We start from the raw sequence: 19,874 nt of genomic DNA, 5'->3' as shown, positions 1-19,874 counted from the left end.
AGATCTTTCTGGTTCCCTTAGAGACAGAGCCCGAGCCTCCTTTCCTGGTCAGTTGTCGGTGGATTGGTTATAGGACTGTTGCTTTGGTAGGAGGACAGTATTGGGGGGGCATTAATGAGGGGACTCCTCCACCTTCTAGAGTCGTTAAACCTGAACAAGAGAAGTAAGGTGGTAATCCCCAGCATCTTATCTCCACAAACTCATAGAAAAGCCAAGTCCCAGGTACTGTAGGGGCAGGGCCTATGTGTAGGACAGGCATTTTTGTAGCCACCTTGTTTGATTGATTACTGTGAACAGCTGGGGCCAGTGCGTCTGACTGTTCATGAGTCTTTTCACCCTCAGCTCACCTGCCAAGTCCTCTGAAGAAGGCACAGTAAGACGTGAGTTTGAATGCCCTTCTAAACCAAAGCTTGGCGGGATGGGTTATGAACACTGCTGTCGCTTCCCTTTCCCAAGAAATTCTCAAGTACAATAAGCCTGTTAGATGGGTAAGCTACAGCTACACCTGGCACAGTTTAACACACAGTCTGATGATGGCGATGGTGGTCACAGGAAAACAAAACCATTTTTATGTCACACTACGAAATTGAGACTGGTGATCTTTTTGTGATGCTATTCTTTTTAGTACGAAGGGGCTCACAGAAGTTCATGGACAAATTCCATTATGTAAAGCCCCCTTGTGTATATGCTGGGACCTTATTTTTAGCATGTTTGATTTAAGATTTGATAGTCACTTCAATCAGTCTTTTTTTGGAGCATATACATACATACTATATGTAATACATTCTTGATGTGTATTCCTACTCCTGGTGTGGCACTGTAGGATAAGCCCTAGACTGCTAACTGTAAGGTTGATAGTTCAAATCCACCAGCCACTCCTTGGAAACCCTATACAGGGCTGCTACAAGTCAGAACCGACTCGCCGGCACTTAGCAACAACAACATAGATAGCAGAATTGCAGCAAGTGATTTACCCATCACAGTGTCAGAGCTACTTTTACAATCTATAAATCCACGTACTACTACAAACATCATGGAAAGATTTTCAGGACATCTCCCTGCCAACACTTCCAATGGCAGGAAGAGAAAACACATACCAGAAAGTTAGCGGTGAATTTTGGAGCATAAACAGGCGATAGCTGGGTTTATGAGCTAGTGCAAAAGCTTTGGTCTCTGGAAGACCTTTATTCTATTAAAAATGCACTATATTAAAATAGTCTGTTTTGTTGGAATAAATAGAACAGCCATCAGAGAGTTTGGTTTCTTCTCATTAACGCCAGTTAAGTTTATGAACATCTTTCAACAAACAGCGAAGCATTGAGCAACATTTTTGGATAGCACTTTGTAAGAGCTTTAGACGTTTTAGGAGATTACAGTGTTTAAAAGAAAGAAGTAACCATATGAATTAGATTCTGTATCTCTCCACTCAATTAAGGGAAACTAAATACCAGTGCCTAAATATGAAAAATGTAAAAGATAAATATGTGAACTACTGAACAGGTTTTTTGTTAAGACACATTTTGTGTGTGTGTTCTTTTCAGACATATGAAGATTCATGAGAAGGACCCTAGCAGTGCCACAGCTGTAGCCCCTCCATCCCCACTGAAGCGCAGGCGGCTGGCCTCCAAGCGGAAACTGAGTCACGATGCTGAGTCTGAGAAAGAAGACCCTGCGCCTGCTAAAAAGGTCCTGTCTGCTCCCGGCATCAACAAGCCTCATCACGAGACTTTTGGCAGAATTTTACCTCTAGTCTGTACTTTCATAGTTTGGGGACTTGGCAAAAATCCACCCTAAACTTTTAACCCATTTTCCCATGCCATTTTGTGAAGTGTTCACAAAAATGAGTATGCGGGTGTGCTTCCTCTTTGGAGCCACCACCCTGAGCCCCATGATGAAGTGAAGAACTTTAAGATTCCCCATGCTCTTTTAAAAATAGCTTCTCTTCTCTGGCTAGAACATAAGCTTCATAGGAGTTAGGATCTTAGTTGTCCACACATTTGTGTCCCCAGTGCCTGGCACATGGTAAACACCAATTACCATCAAGTTGGCACCAATTCTTGACCACCCCATATGCATCAGAATCCAGCTGTGCTCCTTAGCCTTTTCAGTGGCTGTTTTTTTCTTCCAAGGCACCTCTTGGATAGACATCAACTGCCCACCTTTCATTTACCAACTGAGCATGATAACTGGCTTGTGCAGCACATAGTAGTTGCTGAATGGGTGAGTGGATTGAAGGATGATAATGTAGTATTCAGTGAGTGTTTGTTACGTAAGGGAGTGACTGATGAGTAGCATTCCTTACCACCTACAGGGGAAAGCACCCCTCTCCTTCTTGGTAGTGTCTTGATTTAATGCTGGGCTTTCTCCTGAAGCAGACCCACATGGGAACCCTCCCTAGTGACTGTCTTTCCTGACTGACTGTCTTTTCCTTTTCCCTAAGATGGTAGAAGATGGGCAGTTGGGTGACCTCGAGAAGAAAACCGATGAAGTTTTTCATTGCCCAGTGTGTTTCAAGGAGTTTGTTTGCAAGTATGGGCTGGAAACCCACATGGAGACCCATTCAGATAACCCCCTAAGGTAGGAGAATTTCTGTTGCTTCTGTTCTGGTTCATGTGTGATACATTCTTATTTTTCGTTTTCTACACTGGGTTAAAATGATCTAACTTGTGTATGATGCCATCAAACCAAAACCATCCAGTTGATTCTAACCCATGGCAGCCCCGTGTGTGTCAGAGTAGAACTGTGCTCCACTGGCTTTTCAATGACTGGGCTTTTTTGGAAGTAGGTTGCCAGGCCTTTCTTCCAACGCACCTCTGTGTGGATTGGAACTGCCAGCCTTTCAGTTGATGCATTAATATTTTGTACCACCCAGGAACTCTACAGGCGGCTCCGTGGTCAGATTCATGCTTTCCATGTAGGAGACCCAGGTTAGACCCACCTCACGTACAGCACCACCCATCTGTCACTGGAAGGCTTGTGTGGTGCTGTGATGCTGAACGGATTTTGGCAGAGCTTCCAGACTAAGACGGACTAGGAAGAAAGGCTGATGGGCGATTTACTTCCGGAAATGAACCAGTGGAAACCCTGTAGATGACAGTGATTCGATCTGCAGCCATTCCTGGGGGTGGTGCGGGCAGCATTTCGTTTCCATTGTACACGGGGCCTCCATGAGATGGAGCTAGCTTGAGGGCAGCTAACAACAGCGACAATGGGAGGAACGCCGTGTATGAGCTGTACCAGTGACATTGGTAAGGCATTAGGATGGCATAGAGTATAGGCTGAGAGCTGCTCGTGAGGGTGGTTGTGGTCTCAGGGAGTTGTTCCAGGCCCACTCTGCTTGCTTTCCCTCAGTGAAGTACCTCTGGTACTAACTTAGAAGCATATTCTCCCCATAGCTGTGCATGAGAATGTGGTAAGGGCAGGGAGAGAAGCACAGTGCTGGCGCATCCTAAGTCCTCCACGCTGGACCAGTAGCACAGAAACCTAAGGGCATGTAGTGGGAGAAGAGAGAGTTCTGCACAGTGTGAAACACTTGGCTGAAAGTGAAGCCGTTGTGGCTCCAGGATAGATGATTGGGCTTCTTGTTACAGGTTCAGTTCAGGTTTGTACTGGCTTTGCCGCTGCCAGCCCAGCCTCATCAGACAAAAGACACAGATGCTGGGAGTGTTTTCCAGCCAAACTTAAGGGAAAACTCAATCTTTACTTCTCTACCTTGATAATCTGATTATTTCTTCATCTGATTGAAAAATCGTGAGTTATTTATGAGCCACTAGGTTTGGAACCTTCTCTTGCGGAATTATTACATGTTAAAATGTAATTACCATAGATTTGACAAGGTCATTTTGAGCTGCAAGGTCGGTGGTTCAAACCCACCAGCCACTCGCAGAAACCCTATATACGGGGTCGCTATGAGTCAGAACTGACTCTACAGCATTTAACAACAACAACCATAGTTTTCAGCATTGAGAAGAACAAGGACCATATGACAAACTTCAAAGGAGCCGTACTTTGAAAATCATAGCTTAAGTCTCATCCAAGAGTGGAGGCCTGAGTGTGTGTGTATATGTAAGTGAAGACAGCCTGAGAGCGTAAAAATTTGAGCATTTGTTAGTCTGAAGCACTGTTCTCTGGGCCGGATTTCATTCCTGAGGATACGTGTTTAGTTGTGACTTAGGCATGAGAAGGTCTGGGGGTGGGGTGGGGGGTAACGGGGAACCTAATTGTATAGTAACTTAAAACCATGTCAAATATCATTATCCTTAATCACATTAGCTTGACATTCTTCCATTAGGGGGAGAAAAGCAGTTGAAGTGCTATGAAATGTCTTTATGTAACTCCCCAGTCTCGGGGCACTTTCCTGAGGTGGCATGGACACAGGATCCTTGAGCAGGCGTATCTGAGCCTCAGTTTCTTCATTCAACACATTCAGAAGGGCTGGACCTGACAGTCACCATGGTCCCTTTTCAGGTCTACATTCTGTGGCTCTAAAACCTGACTGACAATCTGCCCTCCCCAGAAACAGCATTTAGCTCTTCCTTCAGGAAGCCCCTTGATTCTGAGACTCATCAGCATCTACAGTATTCCCAGGATGAAGGATTGTAGGGGGTGGTAGACAGTGAACTAATTGTCCAGGGGGAGAACCTGAACAAGTGGAGGTGATGTTTCTAGAGGAGCCAGCCGTACATGGGGAGCTGTGGTAGAGAGGCAGGAACCCTGACTCCCTGCCAAATAGCACCCTCACCCAGAACAATAAACCCACTCGTTGTCTCTGTCCTCTGCCTTTTATTTTATTGCATTTGGTACTGTTTACTTTGTGATCACATACCATCCTAGAACTGCTTCTAAAGAATTTTTCACAGGAAAAACTTGACTCTCAAGAGAGATTTTTAAGTAGCTCGAGCCTACAGGTGTGTAACAGTGATAAAAAGTGTGTCATCCTTAAGGGCTGGTTTGAACAAAGAAACTGGTGGCCCTGTGGGTTAGGCTTTGGAATGATAACCACGAAGTCTGTGGTTCAAACCCACCAGCTGCTCCATGGGAGAATGATGAGGCTGTCTCCTCTCATGAAGATTTGCCGTCTCAGAACCGCGTATAGGGTCACTCGCTATGAGTCGGAGTGGAGCAATGGGCCGTGTGGTTTCTCCTGGTCCTCTGAATGGAGCTGTGCTCCGGGGAAAGGTGGACTCTCTGGTGATGTAGTTGAGTGCTCCACTGCTTGTCGAAAAGTTGGCCGTTCACGTCCACCCTGGAGGTTCCTCAGAAGAAAAGTCTCACAATCTACTTCCGGAAATACCTGTGGAGCACACCAGGTCTACTGTAGCACACATAGCACATAACACCACCAGAAGCTGTTGTTGGTACGTGCCATCAAGTCAGTTCCAGCTCATATTAAGGAGCAGATTTTTGTGGGGGTTTTTTTTGTGGGGGTGGGGGAGGGCTGGGTTTGAACCACCAACCATGTGGTTAGTTTATCCTATAGTTTAACCACTGGAGGGCAGTTGGTTCTGAGAAGAGGAAGGTGGGAGTGCACTTGGGCACTTTCTTCCATCCATATACATACTAGCTATGGGTGAGAAGTAAGGCTATGGGCCAGGCAGGCAGTAGTAGGGTGCTGATGTTGGACTCCGGTTCTTCCTGCCTTCCTAGCAAGGTGGACCATTGTTCTTAACTGTTCAACAGTAACATCCTGTTTGAGATTCCACTCCTGGGCAACCTTTCAAGAACCCTGGTGGTTTAGTGAGTTAAGCATTGGGCTACTCACCACAAGACAGCTGGTTCAAAATCCACCAGCTGCTATGAGGTGTTTGCTCCCATACTTAGCCTTAGGAACCCTAAGGAGCAGTTTCTACTCTGCCCCTTAGGGTCACTACAAGTCAGAAAGGACTTGACTACGGTGAAGCCCTAGTGGCACCTGGGTTAGGTGCGTGGCTGCTAACCAGAAATTGACAGTTTGAATGCAACAGCTGTTTCTCAGGAGGAAGCTGAGGCAGCCTGCTTTCCTATGGATTTACAGACTTGTAAACCCTAGGGGGTAGCTCTGGTAGCATGTTGTTGTTGTTGTTGTTAAGTGCCATCGAGTCGGGTCCGACCCATATAGTGGTTACAAATCGGGCAGCTAACCTCAAGGTCAGCAGTTTGAAACTACTAGCTGTTCCACGGGAGAAAGATGAGGCTTTCTGTTCCCGTAAAGATTTACAGCCTTGGAAACCCTGTTCAGGGTCGCTATGGGTAAGAACCAATTCCACGGTACTTAACAACAACAACAACAACAAACCCTATGGAGTCCTGGTGTGGTGCTGTGGGTTAATGTGCTGGACCACAAAGTCGGTTTGAACCATAAGGTCGGCAGTTCAAGCTCACCAGCCTCTCCTAGGAAACCCTATACAGGGTCGCTATGGGTCCAAACCGGCTCGACAGCATTTCACAACAGCACAGCCAACCCAGTGGGGCAGTTCTGCTTTGTCCTGTAGGGTCACTAAGAACCGGAATTAGCTCTATGGCAGTGGGTCTGGTGTCCTGGGCGTGGGCATCCTAGATCCCCCCGAACAATCCCAAGGGTGGCAATGCCGCCATCCACCCTGTCTGTCTAATAACTGTTGCTGGGTGGGGTGGGGCTTAGGGCTGGTTACAGAACACAGTTAATTCCTCTTTTCCCTAAGTGCCCCGCCATTCCACATAATACCCGGCTATAAGAGGATGCCTGAGGGTGGGCAGGAGCCAGGAAGGCCTAACCAGGCAGTGAACTGTGACCGGAGTTAGTACAGAGAGAGAGACACTGCTAACCAGAGCTAAAATAGGCACCAACTCCATTTTCAAACCCCAAAGGCAGCAGAACCACAGAGGGATGCTACCAGCTCAGACAGAAAGTTTATAACTCAAAACAGCTGTTGGCTTCACTCTCTCCTGCTCTGTTCTCCTCCCCACAGGCTGGCAAGGTGCCCGCTGGGCCTTCCTAAATGCAATGGGAATCCAAACTCGTCAAAATGCTGAGTCCATTTTCCTCCACTTCCCTGTGTTTCAAATGAACCGAGTGTTGGTGTACAACAGAAAGGGACACGGAGCCTCTTGTAGCACTTCTGGCTCTTGGTGTGGGTTACGTTGGCACCCTGCCGTGACCAGCAGTAAATCCTCACTCTCTCCAGCACCCCCGCCCCCCACCTAAGCAGAGAAGGCAGCCAGGGGAGAGACCCAGGCTTGCTGGAGCTGGCCTGTGGAATCTAAGGCTAACAGTGTTCAGGGAGCGAGTAGATGGAAAAAGGACACCCCTGTGTGAGGATGCTGCGTGGTGTTGGGTATCTTACTTGGTTATAAGAATAGAACAGAGTGACAGGTTGTAGCTTCTGTGAATAGAGTTAGATGGAAGGGAAGTCTAGGTCAGCCCTGCCCAATGGAAATAGGATGTGAGCCACATGTGTCATTTCAAAAAAGTTAAAAGAAACAGGTGACAGCAATATTTTTTTTGATGGTATCTCTAAATACAATTTCAACCTGTCAGTAGAAAAACTACTACTGACAATATATTTTCCATTCTTGTCCTTTGTCTGAAGTCCAGTGTGTATGTTCTAGTGACAGCGCATCTCAGTTTGAACCGGACACATTACAAAGGCTCAGTAACCACATGGAGCAGGCCTAGGACAAGCCCACCGTGGGTGAGAGGAGAGCAACATTAAGGCAGATTCAACAAGTCATTGAGAACTTATTACAGGTCAGGCACTTTACCGAACTGAGACTAGTGTTCAAAATAGGGCCTTTGCAGACAGCCACAGCCTAGTCAGAAAACAAGTAAGTGGGTAGCTACAAAGCAGAGGGAAAGGGTGCATTCAGAACCACTTTGCTTTCTTGTCCAAGGAAAGAGACTGGGTCTGGTTGGAGTAAAGCTTCTCTTGTGGTGTTTTGCCTCAGATGGTATGGTACTTCTCTGAGCCTCCTCCAGACTGAGGCCCTTCTCAAACTCTGGATCTTGGTTGTCTCTGAGGGGATTTTGGACGATGCCTTATGTCAGCTTCACATATTAGCATGTAGGGAACCCCAAACCCACAATCTTGGAGGGAAGGACATTGTCTCTGGGGGTCCTAAAGCCAGCCCCTTGGTGGTAGATGCCCAACTCCCTGACCTTCCTCTTCAGAATTCTCCAGTGTTCCAAGGAATGTCCCGTGCCTTCACTGCCCACTCCCCTCCTCCCCCATACACATAACTGTCACTTGCAGAGACCTAGGATTGACTAGTGCGGCATTGGTCCTGTTAAATGCCATTCTAAAAATTGGAAAAGTTTGTCTAACACAATACCCACCACCTCTTGTATTTGAGAGTCCTGGAGACTAAAGATGGACAGGGAGGTGTGTTCACTGGGGGCAGCATCCACACTGTGCAAGGGTAAGGAATGGCCAGCCCGACTTCTCTGTCCACTCAGGGTTGATTAAACAGCCAGAGTGGATTCCTGGGCTCCAGGGAGGGGAGGCGCCGCCCACCGGGCAGCCTGGGAGCTGTCCCAGTGCCCTCCCTGTCTTTCCTAGCAACTGGGAGAGATTAGTGCAGCTGTTTGATGTCAGTTCTCAGGGTTGGGATGGGTAAGGGGGAGAGGGCTGGGGGAGGGGAGGAATGCCTGAATCCGGGTGGGGCTTCCTGCACTCCTTGCCTCTGGAAACGGAGAAGGAAAAAGGAAGCATGAAATTCCCTTTAAAAAGGAATGTCAGTCAGCCTCTCCCTTAGAAAACTATAAGGTGCAAGCAGTTGTTTCCAGGAAGTGGCCAGGGCATGCTGCAATGTTCTTAGTGGGATGGGGGCAGGGAGCTTGTCCTTTAGGAAATGCTCTCAGCTGAGCCACCATCCTGTCAGGGCATTAAGAGCATGACTTGGGTGGTGTGAGGAGTTAGGGTATCTGCAAATAACTATGGGAACTTCTTGGCGTTGAGCCCACAGGCTCCAGCCTAGTCCTGATATATGTGTGGCTCAATTTCCTTATCAGCAAAGCTGAGTTTAGGACTGTTGTGAGGATTAAGAAGTCCCTGGGTGGGCCTTGGAGGTGCTTTTGAAGAAAGGCTAGGTGATCTTCTGAAGGTCATGGTCATTGAAATCAGCTGTGGAGCAGTTCTACACTGACACATGGGGTGCCATGAGTCGGCCTGACTTTTTTTGGTTTGGTTTAGTGAGGACTCAGGGAGATAATCCACAGATTGATACCATAGCTCTTGTTGTCATTGTTGTTAAGTGCCTTCGAGTTGGTTCTGACCCATAGCGACCCTGTCTAGAGTTTCCAAGAGGCGGCTGGTGAGCTGGAACTACCGACCTTGTATTTCAAACGACTTTGCAGTTAGCCCACAGCAACACACAAGGACTCCATACCATAGTCCTTAGACTATTCCAAATGAACGTTTCACTTGTGACTCGATGATTTAGAACATGTGTCCTTTTTTAAATATTTAAAAGTTTCCAATATTGGCGGTTCTGATTTTGCGCCACTGTTGGAGCGTCCCATTCCAGTGCTAATGAAAAGGAGTCAAGTTCCAGGGTTTCCCCCAGGAACTGTTTGCCTGATAGAAAACATAAAGGCAATTTGTCCTTTTACCCTTTGTTATTATTTTGAAAGAGTTGCTTTTTATCTGGTTTCCTTTTTATAAAGATTGGGGAAACTGCTTGACTATTTAAATTTGGTTTGAATCCTACCTACCAAATTTTGGGATTAAACTTCCTTGAAAGCCAGATAATTAGAAGCTTTAAGGGGCTTAGCATGTTTAAATAAATTGTTGTTGTTGTTGTTACCTGCCATTGAGTTGGTTCCAACTCATAGCAACCCTGAGGAACAGAACAGCTGGTGGCTTTGCACTGCCCACCTTGTGGTTCACAGTCCAGTGCCGACCCTACAGCGTCCTTTTTCTCTACATTGTTGGGGGAAATTAGGGAGTCTGAAGAAATTAGTTTCTTGGAGTTTGAAATTTTCCAGTGTACCAGAAGTCTTTCAGAAATCTAGTCAGCATAATAAACATCAGGAGCCCAGGTGGCACAGTGGGTTAAGTTGGTTCAGTGGACAAGGTTCTTTAGTTCAAGTCCAGCAGCCACCTTGCAGAACAATGAGCTGTCTGCTCACATAAAGATTTAACGTTTTGGAACCCTATGTAGGGTCTCCTTGAGTCAGAATCGACTCGATGGCAGTGGGCTTGGGATACTTTTTGGCTGAGTTGATGGGGTAGGTTCATATCTCTGCCTTAACTGGTGGTTATGTCAAATTGGTTCCAACTCCTAGCCATCGTGTATAGGGTTTCCCAGGCTGTAAATCTTTACGGGAGCAGAGCGACTTGTTAATTCAAATGCTTACTTTGTAGTTAGCAGCCCAACGCGTAACCCACTATGCTACCAGAACTCCTTAGTAGACTTGATAGAATTATGTGAAAGTAAAAAGAGCACCTGAATGATTTATCTGTGCTGTTCTTAAGCCAATTTTTTTAATTTCAGGATTTTCATTGTGTTTAGGTGACTAAGATATTTTTTGAAGCAAGCATAGGGTGGGAGTTGTTGTTAAGTGCCATTGAGTTGATTCCGACCCGTAGTGACTCTATAGAGTTCCCAAGGAGCAGCTGGTGAGCTTGAACCACTGACCTCAACCTCGCAGTTTAAACGAATTTGCAGTCTGACACATTAGCACCACACCAGGACTCCGGGGTGGAGCTAGAGGGGAGCTAATCCCCAAATTGTTTAGCCTCCACTTTTTTTGCCTAAGTTTCGTTTCTGGATGTGACTCACTGAGGCTTAGCTCTGGTCTGATGTGTGTTTGCACCAGCCCGCCTTTGCCTCCTGTTCTAGGCTTTCCCCAAGGGTTTCTTGGGAAATGGTTTCAGTTCGGCCCTTACAGGTTTCCTGTTTCAGAGCTGGTGTATTTTGATTGGTAGTGGTTTGCCCTACCTCGTGGTACACTAGCTAAGAACTCAGCTGCCAAGCTTGTGAACTGAGAGTAAGGGAAAGTGTGGTTTCCCAGAAGAAAAATGAGGTGATATACCCAAAAGAAGTATGTGTGTACAGTTGTTAAGTACTGCCGAGTGGGCGGGTGGGTTTGAACCCCAGCCTTGCAGCTAACAGTCCACTTCTTATCCTACAGTGCCACTCTATGGCTCTGTACATGTTGTTGTTGTTGTTGTTACTAAGCGCTGTTGAGTTGGTTCCAACCCATAGCAGTCCTGTATAGGGTTTCCAAGGAGCAGCTGGTGAATTTGAACCTTCAGGTTCAAACTGACTTTGCAGTCCAGTGCATTATTCCCCAGCACCACACAAGGGGAAGCGTTAAAGAGATGCCATGTAGGCAAAACAACATAAGGCAGATACCCACAATAGGTGAAAACTTACAGCTTCACATGGTACATGTTGAATACATAAATATTTTATTTCTTTAGCTACAAATAAAGTCATCTTGGTGGCACAGAGGTTAAGTCTTCTTAGACCAAAACAATTTAAAAACCAAACTAGTTACTATCAAGTGGACTCCCACCCATGACACCTTGCTCGGTGGGATTTTCCGTGGCTGTGACTTTTCAGAAGTCAGAGATCACCAGACCAGGCCTTTCTTTCAGTGCCACTTCTGGGATACATTCTAAAAGGCACTTAACTATTTGTACCACCCAGGGGTTTCCTGGATCTACTTAAACAAACAAAAAAAAAATCTCAGACCGACAAACGTCAAGCTGACTCCAACTTACAGCATCCCTGTAGGACAGAATGGGACAGCTCCATGGGATTTCTTCAGGGAACAGATAACCTCATCTTTCTCTCATGGAGCAGCTGACGGCTTTGAACTGCTGACCTTATCCACAGCACCACATCAGGCCTTCTGAAACTGCTTAGCATTGGTAGTATTTTTTATATCTTGCTGCTTATTTTTCCCCACAGAGTAGCCACACTACACGTTCATCACCCCATATTTCTACCCCAGTCCAGAATTATTCTGCTTTCGTTTTTAAAAAAATGTGACAAGCAAGGATGTAGTGTGTCTGTTCCCATGGCCAAGAGCATTTACTGTCCAAACAACAGCTACTTGGTGCCCTTGCCTGATTCAGTGTGCTGTGTTACCCGTCAGTTTTCAGTTTACCAACTGTTTTTTGTTGTTGGTCGAAACACTAATAGTACATTTCAGTATGAAATAGAGCATTATACTGTTACATTAACGTCCTTTGAGAATTGTAAAGTCCAAGGGGACTTCAAAAAAAAGTTTACGAGAAAATTTCATTTTTCTAAAAGCTCATTGAAAGCTTCTCCCCCAGTGCACCCCCTTTACAATTTTAATTTCTGTCACATCTGCACCAACTCATGGTGACCCCGTGTGCAAGACAGAAACCTATCTTGATCCTACTCCATCTTCCTGATCATTGGTATTTGCAACTCCGTTGTTGCAGCCTACTGTGTGTTTATAGCCAGGGGGGTGGGTGGGAGAATCAACTTCAGACACTTTATCAGACAATCTTCTTTTGTGATCTCCAGGGTTTTGTTTTTTTTTTTACCTTGTCTGATTTTTGGAGGCTGGATTCCCTAGGCTTTTCTTCCTAGTCTGTCTTAGTCTGAAAGCTCTGCTGCTTACCCGTCCACCTTGGGTGACCCTGCTGGTGTTTGAAATATTAGTGGCGTAGCTTCCAGCATCACAGCAAAGTGCTAGCTAGCTGTTGCAGTACAGCTGACGGTTGACTCATTACTGGGAGCTTTCCTGCCCTACAAGAATGGCTTCCTTCCAGACCTAAGTCCCCAGGTGATGATGGAAGAAAGTGTGATTCAAGCTGGCTCTTGTGAGGATCGGACTTGTTTTTCTGACCATATTAGCATCAAGCTTATTTTGCTCTGAATAATTCACCACCAGTGTGCTATGGGATTTTGTTCGTGTGGTTGATTTCAATTCTTTTTGTTGAAAGAAAAGCAAAAAGAATATAGTGTTTAGAACCCACACTTTCTATGACAGTGCTTGCCTGCACCATGGGCAGCTGCAGGCCACTTGTGTAAGCACACAGGGATGCTCTTGGAGGCCCTGGTGCCTCTCCTAACGCCTGGTATTGGCAGCCCCTAATACTGCCTGTCTGTTCTTTTACATGCCGGTGGCCACCACTATAACTCAGCCTGCCTACTGTGCATGCTAGGAGGCGCTCCCCTCACCCAGCTGCTTGTGCTGTGTAGACCACCCCTCCCTCCTATCTTCGCTTCACGCCTACCCAGCCACCCCTTCAATGTCATTACAAGTGGTGCTAACAGAGGCGATAAAGTACAGGCAGCTGCTTTCCCCGTCTCCAGTGTCAACTTCAGACCCCAACTCTATACCTAGACCCACCCAACCCCAAGTGACACTTCCTAGAGCCCCTGTACCCAGGGGCTTGCAGGAGGCAGGATCCCATAATTTGGGAGCTGGGTGTGATGTCTGGGTCTTTGTTGTTGTTTTGTGTGCCATAGAGTCAGTTCCGACCCATAGTGACCCAATATAGGGTTTCTGAGGAGCAGCTGGTGTACTTGAACCACTGACCTTGTGGTTCAAACAGACTTTGCAGCCCAGTGTTGTCACTGTGCCACACCAGGACTCCTGGGAGTGATAAAACCACTGACTTTCTAAATTAAAATTTTACATTCTCTCAACCGAATCCACGGCACATAACAACAACAACATTCTCTTCTAAAACATTTGGTAGACTTCAGGCACTTTGTGGGTGAAATAGGCATTTGAGGGCTGCCTGAAGAAACAGAAACACTGAGAAAATGGTTTGGAATTTGCTTGTGTTTGGAAAGGAGTCCCTGGATGGTGCAGACAGTTACTGTTCTTAGCTGTGATCCTGGAGGTTGGAGTCTACCAGGTGCACCTCAGAAGAAAGGTCTGGCAATCCTGCTTTTGAAAAAGCAGCCCTTTAATATTGTGTGAGCACAGTTCCCTTTTGGCATACATGAGGTCTCCACGAGTCGGAGTCAGCACAGTAGCCGCTGGTTTGGTAGCTGAGCAGCCTTTGCAAACCCGAAGCTGGGGCTGTGTGAACGTTCATCTTTACTGTTCAAATACAGTCTCAAGTGGACTCTCACTTTACTGAACCATCCTGTGGAGTTCTGTCCACTGTTTTCCTGAGAGTAATTGATTTGGTCAGAGAATGAAGTTCTCTGTTAGCTTCCTAGAGTCCTGGTGTGACACTCCAGGATAAGCACTGGACGACTAGCCCCCAAGGTTAGCAGTTCAAACCCACCAGCCGCTCCTATACAACAGCATCAATGAGTGGTATTTAATGGCATTTAACATCAGCATCGTTGTTAAGTGCCATCAAGTCAGTTCTGACCCATAGCGACCCTGTATAATGTTTCCATGGAGCGGCTGGTGAGCTTGAACTGCCAACCTTGTAGTTCAGACAGCTTTGCAGTGTCATTAGCTTCCTAAAATCTTACGCAACAGTACACTCTCCCCAAAATCCATGTACCTCACTGACAGCTAACTGTGTTTCCATTTAGAAAAGTTACCCTCAGTGTCCAACACAACACATGGTGGTCATGTCTGTTGCCATAAAGTCAAGAAGGGTAGCCACTCAGATCTGTGAGATTTCCCTTTTGGCCCATTTTCAAAATCACTTGCAAAGTAACTTTGTCTTGGATTTAAGTACAGTTTTACCCCATGTGAATATTTTACAGTCTTGCTGTTTGTTCTTTCCAGCCCCATGGAGATGTCCCCAAAACTGTGGCGGACTGGAGATTTGCGTGGACCACCAGTCGTGTGTCTGTGCACTTAGCAGTTTGGACCTTTCATTAGACTGCCGTGCCCACACGAGTCTGTGAGAGGCCTGAGAACAGGGCCTGCAGCCTCACCCCCACCCCCTCTTTACAATGACACCATTGTCCTTGAAGGGCGCCTCTGAAACAAGATTGCAGCTCGTGCCTACCCGGCATGGAGGGCTCATTGAGCTGGAGAGCCTCCGGCTGATAAAGGCCTGTCCAGTGTCCTGGGTGGTGGCTTCACACTCTGGTCTGATTTAAGACTGTCAGGTGCTGAGTGAAGAGGGAGGGAGGCCATGCTTGCCTGTTGGTATTTCTTTCCTCTCCCTTCACCAGCCTCATAGCATACTTCTGGTTTCAAAGCAGATTTGTCTTCTTGGTCACTTTTTCGTAGCACAGTGTGTTAATCATTGGTCTGCTAACCACAGGATGGATGGTTCAAACCCACCAGCTGCTCCGTGGAAGAACGATGAGGCTGTCTGATCCCTTAAAGATTTGTAGTCTCAAAAAACCCCATGGAGCAGTTCCGCACTGTCCTACAAGGTCACTCTGAACCAGAATCAAGTGGGTGGCAGTGAGTGGGTTTGTTTGTGGAATGACCACCACTAGGTGTCATCAAATCAACCCTGACTCACGGTGACTCCACGTGTGTCAGCGTAGAACTGTGCTATAGACTGTTCGGTGGCTGTGACCGCTCAGAAGTAAATCTCCAGGGCTTGCTTCTGAGGTGCCTCTGGGTACCTAGGGATTCCTGTGGAATAGCATCCTCTCTCTTTCCAGAAGTGAGATAGGAGCACCCTAGTTGAGAAGGAAGGATGGTGGGTCTAGATTACAAGTCTCGGAAGCTTGGATTCAGCGGTGATTGTATATACTTCCTAAGTTGTGGCTCTTGGAGGGGCGGGCAGTGCCGGAGGAAGCAGTTGTTTAGGAAATGGCTGTTGCTGTTGTTGTTAGGTGCCATTGTGTTGGTACCGAATCACAGCGACCCTGTACACAACAGAACGAAACACTTCCCAGTTGTACACCAACCTCACAATCGTTGCTACACCTGAGCCCATTGCTATAGCCACTGTGTCAGTCCATCTCGCTGGGGATCTGCCTCTGTTTCTCCAACCCTTCACTTTACCAAACATAAGATCCTTCTCCAGGGACTGGTCCCTCCTGACAGTATGGAAGAAAATCCTGATGATCTTCTTCTAAAAAATCAGCCATTAAAAACCTTGTGGAGCCAAGTTCTACTCGGACACACGTGGGGTCACTGTGAATCCAGACTGACTGGATTGCAAACAGTGGCTCTGTGTGAAACAGGAGGCATCGGGGGTGGGGGAGGTGACAAAATAAGAGAACAGAAGGGGGAACCCCGATAGACACCAAGCCATCAAATTCAGTGATGAAATTCAGTGTGGTTACCAATACACTGCTACAGTAAAGGTACCACGAATTCTAATTCTACTGCATTAAGTAGCACTCCCCATTCCCTATGTGAGCCCTCTCACTGAATAGGCCTGACCAGCAGGCTGTGTGCTGGGACAGAAAGCTCACAGGTGTGGGAGAGGCATTCAGAAAGATCTCTGGGATACAGGGAGCAAATAAGAGAACGTTTCTATCACCCTTCATTTTTCTATTTTCACATTGTATCTACCTATGAAATACATGCGTAGATACATATGCACACGTATAGTTCTGGGCTGGCACTGTGGGTTAATGCGCTAGACTGCAAAGTCAGTTTAAACTGCAAGGTCGGCGATTCAAGCTCACCAGCCGCTCCTCAGAAACCCTCTACAGGGTCACTACCGACTCAACAACACTTAACAACAACATTATACATATATTCAGAGTCCTGGTGTGGTGCTGTGGGATCAACACTGGACTGCTAAACGCAGTTGGCAAACCCACCAGCTCCTTGGAAACCTTATGCAGGGTCGCTGTGAGTCAGAACTAACTCGACGGCACATAACAACAACATACACACACACATTAAATACGTGTGTGTGTGTGTGTGTGTGTGTGTGTGTGTACATCTATTGCCATCTAGTTGATTCCACTCATGGAAAACCCATGCGGTATGGAGTAGAACTGCTCCATTGGGTTTCCTGTGTAATCTTTACAGAAACAGATCACCAGGACTTGGATTGTGGTGGTTCTGGCGAGAGTTCTAACTGCTCACCTTTAGATTCATAGACAAGCACAAACGGTTCCACCACGGGACCTTACATGCATATATGAGGGCCTTCAACAAGTTAGTGGGAAAATTCCACTATCTTTTAATTCCATTTCCCATGAAGTTTTTGAAGTCCCCTCATAAATATACACATACAGATATATCCATGTATGCATGCATATACACACATTCCTGTTCATAAACAACAAATACATATGGGTAAATGTTCACATTTTTTTACTGATATGGAAGGAATTGCCTACTTCCAAAAATGGGAGACTTTCGCAGGCCTTCCTGCTCTTCTCTGCTGGTGATTCTGCATGTGTACAAAGAGTTGATATTTTCTCTTCTCAAATCGGTGTATGTCAGCAATACTAGCTTTTGTTTGCCATAATTTGATTAAATTTTATACAAGCCAATGAAATGTTTTTAACTAAAAATGGTGTCTGAAAACCAAGTTGGAAAGATTTGTTCACAGCCCAGATGGGACAGAGTGTTTTTGGGTAGGCAAGAACACTGAGCAATTAGGAGAAATGATCAAAATCTCAGATTCAATCTGCAGAAAGCTAAGTCCTTGCTCCACTATAACAAAAACCAGAGGTGATGCATTGTGAGTTTGACTTAAGCAGAATTAAGCACACGGAAGTCTTTATGAGTTGTGATTATACGAACCCTACCTCATGTGGCACTGTGAGTTAATGCTCCAGACTTCAAAGCTGTTTGAACTGGAAGGTCAGTGGTTCAAGCTTACCAGCTGCTCCTCAGAAACCCTATATAGGGTCCCTATGGGTCGGAACTAACTCAACGGCACTGAACAACAATAACAACCTATAACTGACCAGTTCCCATCCTATCTGCAAAGCTTACTTGGACTGAATGTACAGAGGGCAAGGTACGCCAAGAACATATGTTCAACTCTGGGGTGATTCACTGACCACACTCAGTTCCTAAATCGTCACAGTGACAGGAGCTTAGGTGTCTGTCTTGAGGTCCCCACACCAAGGGCAGTCCCCGTAACAGTGAAAATCTATTCAAAACACTCAGCGAATGCTTCACCCGCAGTGTGTGCTAAATGCCGGTTGTTATTTCAGGAGGAGTGGGCATTGTTGATGCAATTGGAAAATGCCCGTTGGCCTTTCTGGGTGACAGGTTCCCACTCTCTGCATACACTGTCCCACTTTGTCCTATTTTCACCCTTAAGGGGAGGCACAGACTAACTTCCCTCTCCCCGGCTTTCTGACCCTCACCTCTGGATACAGTTCTGACAGGACAAGCAGGGCGAGATGGTCACTCTGATGACATGAGGGGTTGCCAGGGACATGGGCAAGGAGAAGGAGTTAATGTCTGAACACAGGGCTATAAGAACTGACAGGATTTGTTATTGTTAGCCGCTGTCTAGTTGGCTCCGTTCTATGACCAATCCCATCCGCAGTGGAACAAAGCACTACCAGGACCTGGGCCATCCCCATGGTGGGTTGCAGATCAGAACACTGGGATCCATAGCATTTTCGTTGGCTTATTTTCAGTAGATCACCAGGCTTTTCTTCCTAGTCTCTTAGTCTGGAAACTTCACTGAAACCTGCTCAGCATCATAGCGGCATGCAAGCCCCCTTTGACAGAGGCGGTGGCTGCCCAGGAGGTGCACTAGCTGAGAGTCAAACCCTGGTCCACCCGCATGGAAGGTGGGGACTCTCCCATTGAACTGTCAGCTGCCCTGGAGGTGCTCTGGCTTACTGGTGCATCCCTTATCTGAAACTTGGGCCCTAGTTGGTAGACTACGCAGAACTCCCTGGTGGGAACTGGCATTTTGATGGGTTGATGGTAACAGTGGAGCTAGGCGGGTAATGTACATCAGGACAGTTCTCCGCTGTGCCCTGTCCCAGCGTGATAAGTAAAGCCACCACAGTGAGAGTTCTTGGCACTTGGTGCTTTCAGTCTTAATGGAGACAGGCTCAGGAGTTCATGGGTGATATTGTCACCTCTTGATTTCTAGAGAATTCCAATGCAAAAAAGTTCCCAGCACAAACAAATGGCTTTGCCCCTCTGTGTGCCTCAGGTTCTAGTTCTGTGAAACAATAGTTCCTACTCTAGAGGGCTGTTGAGGGTCAGACACATCTGTATGTGTAACTACCGGGAATGAAGTTCTGCATACAGCAAGCTATCAGTAATTAGTTTATGAGTCCAGGTAGATCCAATAGAAGTTTCTGCAATAGAAGTGCACTGCCGGAATTGTGAACTAAGGAATTTTCATTCATTTAAACTGAAATCACTCCATGGGGCTAATGTATGCTAAACAAATAACCCAGAAGCTGAACTGTATGAAAAACCTAGCATCAGGATTGGAGACAGACTCGTTAGCCACCTGTGGTGTACAGATGACACAACCTTATTTGTTGACAGCAAAGAGGTCTTGAAGCACTTGGTGAAGCAGATCAAAGACTGCATACAGCTTTTAATGTGAATTAACAGCTCAACGTAAAAAACAAAACAAACTCCTCAACTGAAGCATTGAACAACATGATGAGTGGAGAAAAGGTTGAAGTTGTCAAGGATTTCATTTTACTTGGATCCACAATCCTTGTTGATGGCAGCAGCGGTCAAGAAATCAAATGATATATTGCACTGGGCAGCTCTACTGCAAAGGTCTCTCTAAAGTTTTAAAGGGCAGAGAGGTCACTTTGAGGTCTAAGGTCTAAGGCCTGGCCCAAGTCATGGCATTTTCATTAGTCTCATATGCATGTGAAAGCTGGGCACTGTATTAAGGAATTGATGCCTTTGGAGTTTGGTATTAGTGGAGAATATTGAATATGCATATCATAGACTGCCAGAGGAACAACGAAATCTGTCTTGGAAGAAGTACTGCCAGAATGCTTCTTAGAAGCGAGGCTGGCGAGGCTGGCGAGACTGCCTCATGCACGTTAGAACATGTTATCAGGAGGGACCAGTCCCTGGAGAAGGGCATCAAATTTGGTGTATCAGGTAAGTAAAAACTAGGAAGATCCCCTCAATG

The 19,874-nt window shown here is 46.4% G+C and overlaps 1 protein-coding gene across 3 annotated transcripts in view; it reads left to right on the top strand.

The window, feature by feature from the left end:
- RREB1 (ras responsive element binding protein 1) overlaps window positions 1-19,874 on the top strand; it is a 75,385-nt gene that overhangs the window by 31,162 nt on the left and 24,349 nt on the right. For all 3 annotated transcript variants that reach the window (XM_006864107.1, XM_006864108.1, XM_006864106.1), the window contains exons 4-5: window positions 1,542-1,686; window positions 2,441-2,577. In XM_006864107.1, the coding sequence (XP_006864169.1) occupies window positions 1,542-1,686; window positions 2,441-2,577 (282 nt within the window). The remainder of the gene's footprint in view (window positions 1-1,541; window positions 1,687-2,440; window positions 2,578-19,874) is intronic.

Source organism: Chrysochloris asiatica, unplaced genomic scaffold (genome assembly GCF_000296735.1).
Source record: "Chrysochloris asiatica unplaced genomic scaffold, ChrAsi1.0 scaffold00060, whole genome shotgun sequence".
NCBI lineage: Eukaryota > Metazoa > Chordata > Mammalia > Afrosoricida > Chrysochloridae > Chrysochloris > Chrysochloris asiatica.
The sequence above is the reverse complement of the archived record's forward strand: the minus strand, read 5'-3'. Positions and strand labels throughout refer to the sequence as shown.